The sequence below is a fragment of the Chrysemys picta genome, chromosome 11, assembly GCF_011386835.1.
Source record: "Chrysemys picta bellii isolate R12L10 chromosome 11, ASM1138683v2, whole genome shotgun sequence".
Taxonomy (NCBI): domain Eukaryota; kingdom Metazoa; phylum Chordata; order Testudines; family Emydidae; genus Chrysemys; species Chrysemys picta.
The window spans coordinates 46,302,738-46,316,241 of NC_088801.1; the positions used below are offsets into that span (position 1 = coordinate 46,302,738).

General features: G+C 42.5%; 1 protein-coding gene across 20 annotated transcripts in view; it reads right to left on the reverse strand.

Moving 5' to 3' along the window:
• PDE1A (phosphodiesterase 1A) overlaps window positions 1-13,504 on the reverse strand; it is a 284,525-nt gene that overhangs the window by 20,790 nt on the left and 250,231 nt on the right. For all 20 annotated transcript variants that reach the window (XM_065561945.1, XM_065561933.1, XM_042860654.2 and 17 more), the window contains one exon: window positions 11,601-11,788. In XM_065561945.1, coding sequence (XP_065418017.1) covers window positions 11,601-11,788 — 188 coding nt within the window. The remainder of the gene's footprint in view (window positions 1-11,600; window positions 11,789-13,504) is intronic.

Consider the following 13,504-nt stretch of genomic DNA (forward strand, 5'->3'; position numbering starts at 1 on the left):
AAATGTCTTACTAGAACAGAGAAAAGCTATAGATGTTTGCATTAATGACATTTTTATTAACATATTTTTTCTTGAAATTACATCACAGTGAATCACCTCCACTCAACTTCTCCATGACAGATAACATGAAGCTCGTGGCCAAGTAAAACATTTTTTTAGGAAACCTACAACTCCATTCTAGGGTCTTCATATTCCTCTTCTCCATACAGTTCTGTCTTTTGGGCTCACAAAAACTTGCCATTGTCTACACAAACCCCATGGAAACTGGTGGTTAGGAGGTCTGTGAAACTTGAACTGATTAACTACAACCTCATGTCTGCCAATGGTCAATTAATACTTTCTGCAAACTTTTTTTACTTGTTATGGATAAGAGCAAATTAGATAGATAGATGGATAGCTCTTGTCCATGGTATATTTTAATAATCTGGCCCACATTAATTAAAGAACATTGGACAAAACAATGGAATTTTCTAGGACAGTCCCTAGTAAAATTTCCAAGAAAAACTCCAATGACATTTCTGCAAATGGGTGCAAACACTTGAAACCCAAACTTTGTCTATGGTTTGGTGAAACGATTTGACATAGGTACAATAGTTGTGTTTGAACACAGTCTTCTTCAAAATTCAGGGCCTGTACACCCGTGCAAACTGGTTCTGATAAGGAAAAAGAATCCCTGGAAACAACTATATCACTTCTATGTAGTTAGTTTGTCCACAAGTAATTTATCTGGTATACAAAAAAGGCCTATTTCCAAATTGTTTTAAAAATTGTTTTTTTTTTCAAATTGTGATTTATTATCGTAACATACTTAATAAATACACAGCCAAAATACTTAAAAAAATTAAATAATATTTTTTAACAAACTGCAACATCCTCCATTGCCACTGAGATTCTAATCCTATTATCCCACAATCAAAGCAATTCTGATGGAAGTGTTGACTTGCACTGCTGTCAAACATGAAGAAAGGTGAGAAAAATACCTACAACAATTCTTTCCGACAGAAATCACTGAAATGACATTGCAAGCAATAACATAATATTCTCTCTATGTAGGCTGACCAATAAGTAATTCTATATGCTATATATTCATACAAAATGAAAATCAAGGGATAAATCATAAGACATAAAGTAAATTCCAGAGGAATTTAACCTAACAAGCTTAATTTCCTGAAAGTATATCATAGTGCAGTCATTCTGACTGACTTTCTGCCACTTTTAATGCTAGCAATAAATGTCAGTATCTCATAGCTATTTATAGCTTCCCACTTCCAGGTTATGAAACAAGTTTAATCACAGTATATGACATCACAAATGCCATAAATTCAACTGCAACCTGCGTAAGCCATGGTGCTTTCGATGTCACAGCATAGCATTATATATTTAGGGATACCTTCAGTAAGCCTGGAAGTTCCAAGGATTTCATAGACGGACAAAATATTTGTTAAGGGTTAGTTAACACTTATTTGCGTATTGAATGCCCTCCGAGTTTGGTTATCATTATTATTTATTACTCTAGCACCGCAGGCAGAGACTCCCATTGCACTAGATGCTGTACAGACACAGAACAAAAATCCAGTCCCAGTCTCAAGTAGTTTACGATCTGAGAATAGACAAAAGACAATAAATGGATACAAATACACCCCCGGGTGAGTACAAGAAAACAAGAAGACACATTGGTCCATGTGATGGGCTGTGGTCTCAGCACCCCAGCAACCTAACTATTGTCAAGTTTTCTGTAGGAATCATGTCAAAGGAGAGTTTTGAGGAGGGTTTTGGAGGAGAATAATGACTTTGTTTTTTGGATGTTTACAGGGAGCTTGTCCCATGCGTGAGGAGCAGCTTGATTAACAGAGGCATTCAGCACAGAAAGCTGGGCTTAATTCTGCTTTTATTTTTGCTTTACTTTTGAGTTTTAAAGTGGCAGTTGATTAAAAAGCCCAAGCAGCTCATAATAATTTATAAAGTAGAAGAAATATTTAATAAGGAGCATATCTGGGAAATAGTTGTCTGTTGCCACATAATTATGCATATGGAATGGTATATTTTCCAGTTTAATAACAATGATCTATAAATTATGGTTTACAACACTCAGAATGACAATGGACATGTCTATAACCTGTCAGCAAAGATCACACAGGGCAGGTTTCCTCTAGGATGGCAAAGAGATGTTAAAAAACACTCCTCATAATCAAGCTAACAGGATGGTCAAATGAGAATCATTAATAACAGATTAATAATTTTGCTGAGATCATTATTAGGGCTGCTTGATGAAAATTTTCCATGAAAACTGATTTTTATAGAAAATTGGGTTTTTAACCAACTAAATTTTTTCACAATAAAGGTCTGCTTTGTGAAGAAAATTTTGATTTTTTTTTTAAACAAAATGAATGTCCAAAAATTTAAAAGCTTTTGGTTTTCAGTTTTCATCTGAAAACCAAAATATTTCAGCTGAAAATTTTCCATTTGGATACGTGGCTATAGTGTCTCATGGGAGTTGAGTCTGATTGCCTCATGTTCCTACTTGCTTTTATGGGCTGGGCTTCTGTACCTCAAAGTAGCACCCTGGAGCCCCCATATTCACCATGGCGATGTTACTATGCCATATTTTGTACAAAATATAGTCTCGATCTGTTGAACAATAATATCCTGTTGGACTGTATGTACTATCATTGTATGTGAAATTATGAAGAATTACTATGTGTTACTGAAATATGTTGCGAGGTTGGGAACACCCACAACCAATCTTTCAGTTACAACAAAACTGTAGCAATCAATAGCCAGGCAGCGTTAATGGCTCATCAACACACAATCCACTATCCTAAAGTCTTCTTGGAGAAAAAAAAAAGGACAAAAAAAAAAAAAAAAAGCTGTTTTGCAGGTGCTGGGGGAATTAGCAGGCCCTGGCTGTGCCATGGCCACTGCCCCCCCCCCCCCCCAGGGCCCCGGGCACATGTGGCACGTCCCGCCACCCCGTGGGGAAGGAGCCGCTGGAGCGAGAGGCGCGGGGTTCCGGACCCCGGCAGCAGCGAGGGAGAGCGGCTTAGGGCCGCGCAAGTGGCCACATAAAGTTTATCAGCTGGGGGGGGACCCCGGCGGCTCCTCACCCTGCCCTGTAGGGGGTAGCATCCCCGCCCCGCGCCAGCATGTGTCGCCGGCTGCCGCAGGCCAGGTAAGGAGCCGAGCCCCTCCCTCCCCCCTCGCCCTGGCTCCTCAGCTGAGCGGCATTCCTCCTCCCTCCAGGGTTGCAGCTGGAATGCCAGCGCAAGCCTGGAGGGAGGGGGTGGTGGTCGGCTTCCAGTTCCTGGAGCTGGTGAGTACGGGCACCGGGCAGGCAAAGGGGGCTGGCAAGGGGGCTGCTCGGCTGCTCCCCCAGGAGGGCGACGGGGGGGGGGGCTCAGCTGAGGAGCCAGGACCAGGGGGGAGGGGGCAACTTAGCTCCTTACCTGGCCTGCGGTGGTCGGCGCAACATGCTGGCACGGGGCGGGGATGCTACCCCCCTACAGGGGGGAGGAGCCGGCCAGGTTCCGCTCCAAGCCGATAAACTTTACATGGCCACTCGTGCGGCCCCGAGCCGCTCTCCCTCGCTGCTGCCAGGGTCCGGAGCCCCCCTGTCTACCTCCTGGGAGAGCAGTCCCCTTGCCTGCCTGGTGCCCATACTCACCAGCTCCAGGAACTGGAAGCCAGCCACCACCCCCACCCTCCAGGCTTGCCCCGCCATTACAGCAGCAAGCCTTGGAGGGAGGAGGAATGCCACATGCTTGGGGAAGAGGCGGGGCCAGGGCAGGGATTTGGAGAGGGAGCCAATGGGGGAAGGAGGGGGCGGAGTCGGGGGGGGCGAGAGCCCTTCCGGGAGGGCAAAATTGCTTGTTTGTCCAGTGTCCTGACCGCACATCGGTCGGGACGCGGGACAAACAAGCAAAAATCGGGACAGTCCCGATAAAATCGGGACATCTGGTCACCCTAGGGCTGCCTAACCCCCCACATAGAATTATAGGACTGGAAGGGACCTTGAGAGGTCATCTAGTCCAGTGGTTCTCAAAGCCAGTCTGCTGCTTGTTCAGGGAAAGCCCCTGGCAGGCCGGGCCGGTTTGTTTACCTGCCACGTCCGCAGGTTCAGCCAATCGCAGCTCCCACTGGCCGCAGTTCTCCGATCCAGGCCAATAGGGGCTGCGGGAAGTGGCGCGGGCCAAGGGATGTGCTGACCGCCGCCCCCATTGGCCTGGATCGGAGAACTGCGGCCAGTGGGAGCTGCGATTGGCTGAACCTGCGGACGCGGCAGGTAAACAAACCGGCCCGGCCCGCCAGGGGCTTTCCCTGAACAAGCAGCGGACCAGCTTTGAGAACCACTGATCTAGTCCAGTCCCCTGGATCACATCAAAGATCTTTCCAGCAAGCTGGAAGAAAATATAAGCGAGAGACAGTGGCATCATCACTTGGCCTCTCTCCAGCCCAGCCCCTGACTCAACACCTGGAGGAATATCTGGAGGACAAAGACTTTGAACTGGAAGGTAGTCCCGGTCTGTGTATTGAGGGTCTGTAACCTTCTTGTACCATCTGTCAGGGTAAGACACTGCTTGATTCAAATTGTGTTTAGTTTGTAGAACTTAGGCTGCACATTTATTTTTATTTCTTACGTAACCAACTTTGATCTCTACGCTTGCTACTTACAATAACTTAAAATCCATCTTTCTGTCGTTAATAAACCTATTTTACCTAAAACAGTGTGTTTTGGCTGAAGTGCTTGGGAAATCTCAGCTTCGTTTACAAAGGCTAGTGTTTGTGCACTCCACATTGAGGGAATGGAGAACTGAATAATGAACTTACACTGGCCAGGCTTCTGACCAGTGCAAGACAGTACAGTTCTGAGGTAAAAGACTGGGGAGCTGGGGGGAATTGGCTGGAGTCTCTCTATTGTTGGTTCATGAGTGGCTAGGAGAGCATTCATGTAACTCAGTTGAGTGTGTCCCTGCCCATGGATGGCTCTGTAAGTGCAGTATCTGCCAGAGGTATATAACTTGACATCAGCATCACAGTGTGAGGACCAGCCCAGGTTGGTGGGACGGAGGGCTCAGCTTTCTCACAGTGCAGGTTGCACCCCAGGGACTCCTTCAGAGCTTCTCAACCAGACTTTATCTCCCACAATACAGGATGGTCATGGAACTCCCATGACACACCACTTTCTCTCACCAATGATGCATTGTGTACCCTATGGAGAATAATGGGAGCACGGAGCACCCAAGTTACAACTCCCATGAGGCAGCATGCCATTATTTCAAAATCAAAATATTTCAGTTTTCATTTTTTTTGCTGAAAAGCCAATTGTCTGTGAGGGGGGAAAAAAGCATTTTCTGACCAGTTCTAATTACTATACAACATCTTTTGTGAACAATTATCACGTCTTGATACTTCCATTTCAATGACATTGTCCTTCTTTTAAAATAATATGTCTTCTAGCTACTGTTTTCTATATAATCATATTTTATAGAATATATTTTCTTAATTAAAGTACAGGAATGTAGGAAATAAGGCACTACTTCAGTGGAAGTACACACTGTGGAGTATGAATTGAAACCTCCAACAATTCAGTAGCATGCATGGCAGAGGAGTGTTTCTTAAAAAAAATTAGAGTAGACTGATAGAGTTCAGTGGAGTTACACCATCAGGGAATCTGGACCAACATGTTAATTTAGTGTCCATAAAAGACTGAATTCCTTGGAGAATGAAGTCTTCCGTCCTCCACTGCAAAGGAACTATACTAAGACTGGCAGCTGTGCAAAGTTCCCTGTACTGCCGAACTCATGTTCCTTACTCTGATCAGTTCATTCAGAAGGTGTGAAACAGCAGCATGCTGCAGTAGAGAAGACACTGAACCGGATCTATTCCAAATTCTTCCATTGACTCACTATGTGACCGAAGGCAAGTCGCTTAACCTCACTGTGCCTCAGTTTGCTATCTGCACAATGCAGATAATTGTTTGCAGTGATGGTCTCAAGATATCAGAGACAGAAGTTGGGTGAGGTAATACCTTTCATTGGATCAACTTTTATTGGTGAAAGAGACAAGCTCGGTGTAGCTCAAAAACTTGTCTTTCACTAACAGAAGTTGGTCCAATAAAAGATATCACCTCACCTATCTTTCCCTTCAGATGCAGATAATGATACTTAAGCACCATTGTGCTTTTTGATCTAGGGATGAAAAGTGCTATGCAGGTGCTAGGTATGATTATTTTTGTGGAACTGTATATTCAGTTGAAAATAACCGATTCCACCAATCACTGACCGTTTTTACTAATAAGCCTTAAATCCAAAAACCTTAAAAGGAAAAATGTCAACTTACAATTTACTTTTTATGTGAAAACCTCTGTGTTTCAACTTCTTTGTCCTGAGGAAAGCTACATTATATGAGCGATCTTATTTAGTAGTTTTAACCTTTTGTCATAACATTTGTGTTATAGCGTGCTTTCTCAATAGATCAATAACTCCCAGTCCCTAAAATCAATTTAGAGATTATTTACTCTAACGAAGCAACCTATAAAACTTGTCGGGGTGTCTTTACAGTCAAATTGTTATCGAGTATCACCGCTGCAATTATCAGCTGCCATCACTGCTATCTGTTGAAATATGCACAAGATTGAACAGTCTCTATTATAAAAGTGCTGAAGTGAACAAAGACAGATTATATAGTTACTAGGGGTTTGGAATATTAATTAAACATCAGGACTTTCAAATTAGAATCCCAGATGTTTGATCATTATGATAATCCACTGTTAACTGCATCCCCTTAAAGGCCTCAAAAACATTCCACTAATCCTCCAGTGATGAAAGGTTGAAGACCCTTAGGCTATAGAGCACTGAGCTCCTATGCCATCAATTATACAAGACATGGCCCTTTTAGCAAAATAGAGTCATTCATGTAGTGGGCCTTCTGTTAAGGAAGCTCTTGAACAATTGTCTAAGTAGGTTGTGTGTAAACACTTTCCTTACCAACAGGGGTCCTTTGCAAGATAAAACACTTTGCTTTCCACACAAGCTGTTTACTCTGAATCAATATTCTAGAGAGTTAGTAACTATCTCTTCACAATGGGGCAGCGCAAACAGCCCTGACTACGGATAGATCTTCATGCAAGCTGCCCATGACAACACCACCACCCACTGGGCCTGGATACCCTGCTCTGTTCTGCCCAGCCCAGGTACGCAAGGGACACTATCAGCCCCAAAACCTGGGCAGAGTTGCATCCCAGCAAGTGCTATAGTTTTCAAGATAACGTATCAGCCTGGTAGAGGGCAAGAGTTCAACTCCTACTCAGGAATTTTTAATTTCCTTCCTTTTTTAAAATTTAATTTAATTTGTACCTGTTTGTTATTATTTTTAAGAGAGGCCATTCCTCCCAAGCCCATGGAACTGAGTTGGCAGTGTGGAAAGCAGTGTCCTGTGTGTGCAGTCTACAGGCAGGAGTGCAGACGACCCTTTTCAGCAGCAGACGTGCTACTGTCACAGTCAACTTGGGAAGCACGTATGAAGATCTCTGCTAACAGCAGGAATGGCTGCTAGCACAGATCTTCCATGATAATAGATATAGTCTTCTTACATCCAGCTCTTTATGGTTTCTAATAAATTATCCAGCTGAGAAGGACAGTGGCAATGGAACACCCCTGTTGCCTGCTAGTGATTTACTGACAGTATTTCCTTCCTCACTACATGCTAAAGTTAATATATGGATAAGACTCAACTTCAGTAGTAAACCCAGAGCAACCTCAGAACTTCACAAGAAGCAACAGAGATAGAGACAGCAGCATAAGATCTAAAAGTGCCATAGATCACACCACAAACAGCAGAAGTTTGAAGAATGCAGGTAGACCTTTAACTAGGCCGAGGTTGAGGTAAAAGAAGACGCGTCTGAATAGTCACCTAAAGCTCAAGTCAAACTTGTGTGGAGTCTGAAAGGAATTTAGTTAACTTTTTTTTTCTTTTTTCCCCACACAACTGTCCTTCTGGATTCCAGGCAAGTACAATGGGCCCAACCCAACTCGCACTGAAGTCAACAGACAAACTTACATTCACTCCAATGGGGCTTGTCTGGGGCCTAAATGAGTAGCATCAAAGCACTATTTTATGATACTATAACTGCTTGTGACATTTGCAGCCCAACCAGAAGCAGAAAATATTGGAAGAATGAATGACATGTGGCAGATGTTGGTTACATCTCTTAATGCCCTCATGGAATGTGCTTAGATACTACAGTGAGGAAAGCAATATAATAACCTGTGTAAAGCAGAAGTCTCACAAGAAAGCTAGTTCTTGCAAGATTTTTGAGTCTGGTTTTGGAGGCCCAAGAGCACCATGTAAGTTGACTTGGTTCTTTTCTTTGGTGCTTGAGATGGGGTGTGCACCCCACATCAGCCCTGGTAAGGTAAATGAGGGTTTGAGAGGCCAGTTAGGTCACCTGGCATCACAGGAGAGAAGAAGGGCCAGGGCCAACGGATAATGAAGCCCAGCTGGGAAAGGGTTGGGAAAGCACTACAAAACCAGGAGGCTGAAAGCAGAATGGGGTTACAGGGACAGTTACAGTGAAGCCTCCAGGAACAAGGAGGAAGTCCAGGGGAAGAGTAAGTCCTGGGATATTGTCCAGGAATAGCCCAAGGAGGGGCTGAATATTGTCCAGAGAAGGTGTCTGGACAGTGGTCCTGTAGGACTTCATAATCCCAGAAGGGGTGGACTAAACAGTGACCTGGCCAGAGGGCCAAGTTACCAAAAGAAAGATCATCACAGAGTGAGCAATGAGCAGCAAGAGGGATGCACCAATGATGCAAAGGATTCCCAAACCTAAATGCAAGGAGAAGCACTAGCGGTAAGTGGTAACCCCCTTGCAGTAACTTTCACTTGTGTACCAGAATTTAAGCTTCCATTTTAAAAACATTAAGTCCCCAACCCTTACAGCTGTGAAGATAACCCTGAGCAGTGCAAAGGGTTTGGACTATAAAGCAAAATCTGGTCAATGGTCTTTAAACACCTTTTCTCTCCTCTAAAGAGAAAGAAAATAGGGCCTTTAAACTGTCTGCAAGCAAAATAGCACCAACCCCTCCCCCCCCCTGAGATTTATGCTGAAGATATTAGCACTGCCTCTGCGAGGAGCCAAACCTCTCCAATAAAGCCATTACATGCTCATTTCCCATTCCCCTTGCTGCTAGCTTGCACTTCCTTTTTATGTGGCTCCAGGCTGGAGACTCAGGTTCTAGCTGTTTTGCAGTTCTGCTGGGTAACCCTTGCCTCTTTCTGTATAGCACCCCAAGGTTATCTAACCCAGATACCCTCTTGCCCTTTCCAAGATGCAGATGGATACTATAGCCTGTCACAACAGCTACCAATCCTCATCATGGAATCAAGTATATCATGTTCAACCATCTAACATGTATCCACTTTGTGCCTACCAATACACAACATGAGACTCAGCGGACCCATATGTTTTCTACAAATGTTACAGTGAAACTCCAGTACACATTTCAATAGACTAAGCACTCTATTGAGATGACATTTGCAGGGTGTTTATTCATAGTAGTAGTTAGTAAATATCATGAGCCATTTCAGTTTACTTAAATTCCCTGTAAACTTGGCTTAAGGACCATGCATGCTAAACTGTCAATTTCTGTTCAGAAGGATTAAAGTGCATGATAGCACAGATGGTGTTCAGCTGAGAGGTTTCGATTTCAGCCTATCCGAAGAAGTAGTGACATGTAAGCATGTAATTGTTCAAAGCAGAGGTAGAAGCCATAAAAAGAGTATTCAGAGGCTTGGTTACAAATACTAAGGGCTTTTATGACTTCAGTATTGTGGCACAAGTACTGTTCCAATACGACATTCTTCCTATATAGGGCACCTTTAATATTTATCTGCTACAATTCTTAGATAGTGAACTACACCCCTGTGCAGAAGGCCAGCATAAGATATATAGACCATTAAATTCCCATTTAAACAGTTCAGGCCTTAAAAAGGCCTTGTGCTGCCACTCTGCACAGAGGAATTCCAGCCAGAAACAGTAATAGGTATACTCCAAAATATGTTAAATCTAAGCCCATATACATGTTTACTGAGTATGACTCATTCATTCATAGTTTGTAATATTCTTTCTTAATTTTATTTTTAAAAAGGTGAACAGAGACAATGACTGCAACACTCAAACATAATAACTGATTTAATAGCTCTGTAATGCAATCTAATTCCAAATATGCTTAGCAAAACAAGTAAGCAAGAAAACAAACTTCCAACCCTCAGACAGGACGAAAGATTACAAAAACAGGGCACAATACCTTCTCAACTGGGGAGACCATGCTATATATTAAACATCAGATTATCAAACAGACAACAACCATAACCACCTCAGCATGAAACTGAGTAGTGAACGATGACCCCAATCACAGCATAATGAGGATTCTGCATATAGTTCAAACTGAAACAGTTCAGCAAATCTATTCATAAATCTGTTTAGCCTTTTACATATGACTTCTGCATATCTAGCTATTTTTAATGAACTGTTACTCCAGTGATTTATAATGAAGAGGCTTTTTTCTATGATCAGAATAACCTTGCAGCAGAGTGGCTCTAAGGAGCGTAGCTTATTGTAGTGACAAGCTGTACTAGGAAGGTACTCTAGCCCAAATACATTATGTCTGATTCAAATTCCACCTTGAGCTCATCTGTCAAAACAGCATTTATTCCGGAGAAGACAACTAATCAAAACTGAAGAACCATTGGCTAATCCTATAACTGAGTGACTTATTTTTTTACACTTTCAGCAGACAGCTAAAGGGTCATTTTTCAACCTTGTTGGGGTCTGGTGCATTCTGTGACTGCCCAGATGTTTAGATCTATAGATCCACTTAAATGATTTTTAGAGTGGTATCCCAAGTAGACTGAAATACTACATTTTGCTTCCCACAACAAACAAAGCCACTTTTAATCCTGCATCTTTACTTCTAAGTTTCTTAAGATTTATAGCCTGATCCTCCATTACTTTGAGCACAAAGCTTCCATTAACATTGTGGCCCTGTTAAATATAATCACATCGTTGTAACAATCTGCAATAAAAAATTTTGGACAATGGAGTACCAAGGTACGCAGCACATTTCCTATACTGCAGCTTATAAAAGTCTTCCCAATTCATATTTAATCTTGCCATGGCAGTCACAGACTACTTTGAACCTGTGATTTTGGCTAATACAGTATGTATTCAAAGTGGACAGCAGTCTGAACGTTATAATTGAATGTAGGACATTGCATAATTTCCCCTCCCCCTCAGCCCTTTTCTAAATGGCACCTTCTGAAGAAGTGGCTGTTGAAGCACAGTGCTTTACTATGGAGTGTCTGGCATTTCTTCTCCTCCCCCGCTCACACAAATCTATTTGTGTTTCACAGGACAAAACAAACAAACAGGATTAGTATTGCACAGAAAGAATTGCAAACATATGTAATAAGCTGAAAAGCGAAGCCACCACTGCAAACATTATAAATAAGAAATATGCACGTAAGATAAAATGAACATGTGCTGTAGGTAGAGGAGGGTTTCGGGAATAACTTAGAGGCTATTCCCCATGGGTTTATCGTACCTTGCACAGCTAACTCTTTCCATCTTTCTTTGTTTTCTTGAATGATCTGCACCAAGTTGTCCTTAAAGCTTGATAGGTCTACCGTTGCTAAAGAATTGTCTGTGGAAGTCCCTCCAGCACTTGTAGTACTTTTAACACTGGGTCTTCTTTGTACATCAGCATTGCTTACTGCTCCCAAGCTATGCTGGCTAGAGAAATAAGAAAACTCTACATTATGAAAAGAGTTGAGGGTCTCCATTACATAAAAATAGCTCGTTCACATTGATTCCTTAGGATCTATATGTAAATCACTAACTAGAAAACTGGCCTTAGTCAAGGAAAGTATAAGACACATTTCCTTATGAAATAAGTTGTTTCCTGTGAACAATTCTTAATGCAACATTTTAAGGAAATTACTACGAAAACGGAGCAGTGCTCCAACCTCCTGGCTAAGTACTTGGAAGAATTTTAACATACCAAGTTTGGTAGCACCTTTCTCTTCAACCCTTTGAAATGAGTGGGGCTGTTCTGGAGAGACATCTGTTGCTGATCCATGCCGGAAAAGCAATACATAACAGAGCAAATTCTGCTTTCAGATGCATGTGGTTGGCTCCAATTGCAAACATACCACAGGAGCTCTGTGCATGTTATCTAAAGGCAGGATTTGGTTCATTACCTTCAACCCCACTGCTTCAAAACACACCAGTAAAGCAGGACTAAGTGTTAAGAAATGTGTTGAAATATTAACATCAAAATTTGGCATTATCTGCCACGCAACAGTTAGTGCATCAGGTCAGAGAGTGTGTGTGTGTGTACATGTGAGAAATTGATATATTCAAAATTAATTCTTTTAACACCAAAGGGTGGGGCCTATTTTGTGGCCATGCCCCAACTCATGTCATACCAGTTTTTGTTTTCCACATAATGCTGCTTGCCTAATATGATCTCAAAGATTTAGCACAAAAGAGTAAATGCCTGTATGCACATAAATGGGCTCCAATTTTCCCAGCAAAGAAAAAGTACAGTTACAAGTAACATTTCATTGAAAGTATAAGTACAGTGTAAGGAACTGCAAATTAGAACTTCCCTGTGCCCCAGAGGTGTTAAATGGAAAGGACATGGTGTATTTCTAATGTTTTTTTCAGTCAACAACTTAAAATGTACTCCATATGTAATGCCGACAGATCCCGGTCGTCGGCGGGTGGGATCGAACCTGGGACCTCTGGTTGCATGAGCCTCTACTGCATGAGCTAAAAACCAACTGACTGTTAGCTAAAGCTGTAGAAAAGACTCATTTTCTCTCTCTCTTTAAGTGGTCTCAGTGCCACTAGATAGGACAGAACACCACACCCAGAAGGTGTATGGGCTACACATACATTAGTGGTTTCCAGCTACTGGTATATGTGCATCAATGCTGGTACAGACTTCAGTGTATAATATTCTAGGCTCCCCATTCCTTCTATAGGGCCTTCTTCTGCATCCCTTATTTAAGCCAATCTCCCTTTGCAGTTAGTGGGAGTTTTGTGCAAACAAGGCCTGCCGGATCAGGTGCCTAATGTTGAACCTCTGTGCAAGCCCCAGTAGAATGCCTCTGCTCACCTCTCATTCAGCTATGCTCACTAATGTGAAACTGGGGTTTGAAGCTGCCTGAACTCCAATTGGAGTAAAAGTGAGCAGTTAAATAGTAGGTGACCCCACCAATGTCTTAGTCTAGCACAGTTGCCCAAAGTGGTTGGGAACACTGCCCGCAACAGAAACGCACAAAGAATAAGTTAAACCTAAAAAAGCAGGTATAGCCACATCATTCTGACACTACCAAATCTAACCAATACACTAAGGAATTATTGCACTGCAGGGTTTTTATAGTGGTATGCTACAGGGAAGGGTTAAATCCACACATTAAAAAGAAAATGTGATAATAGACA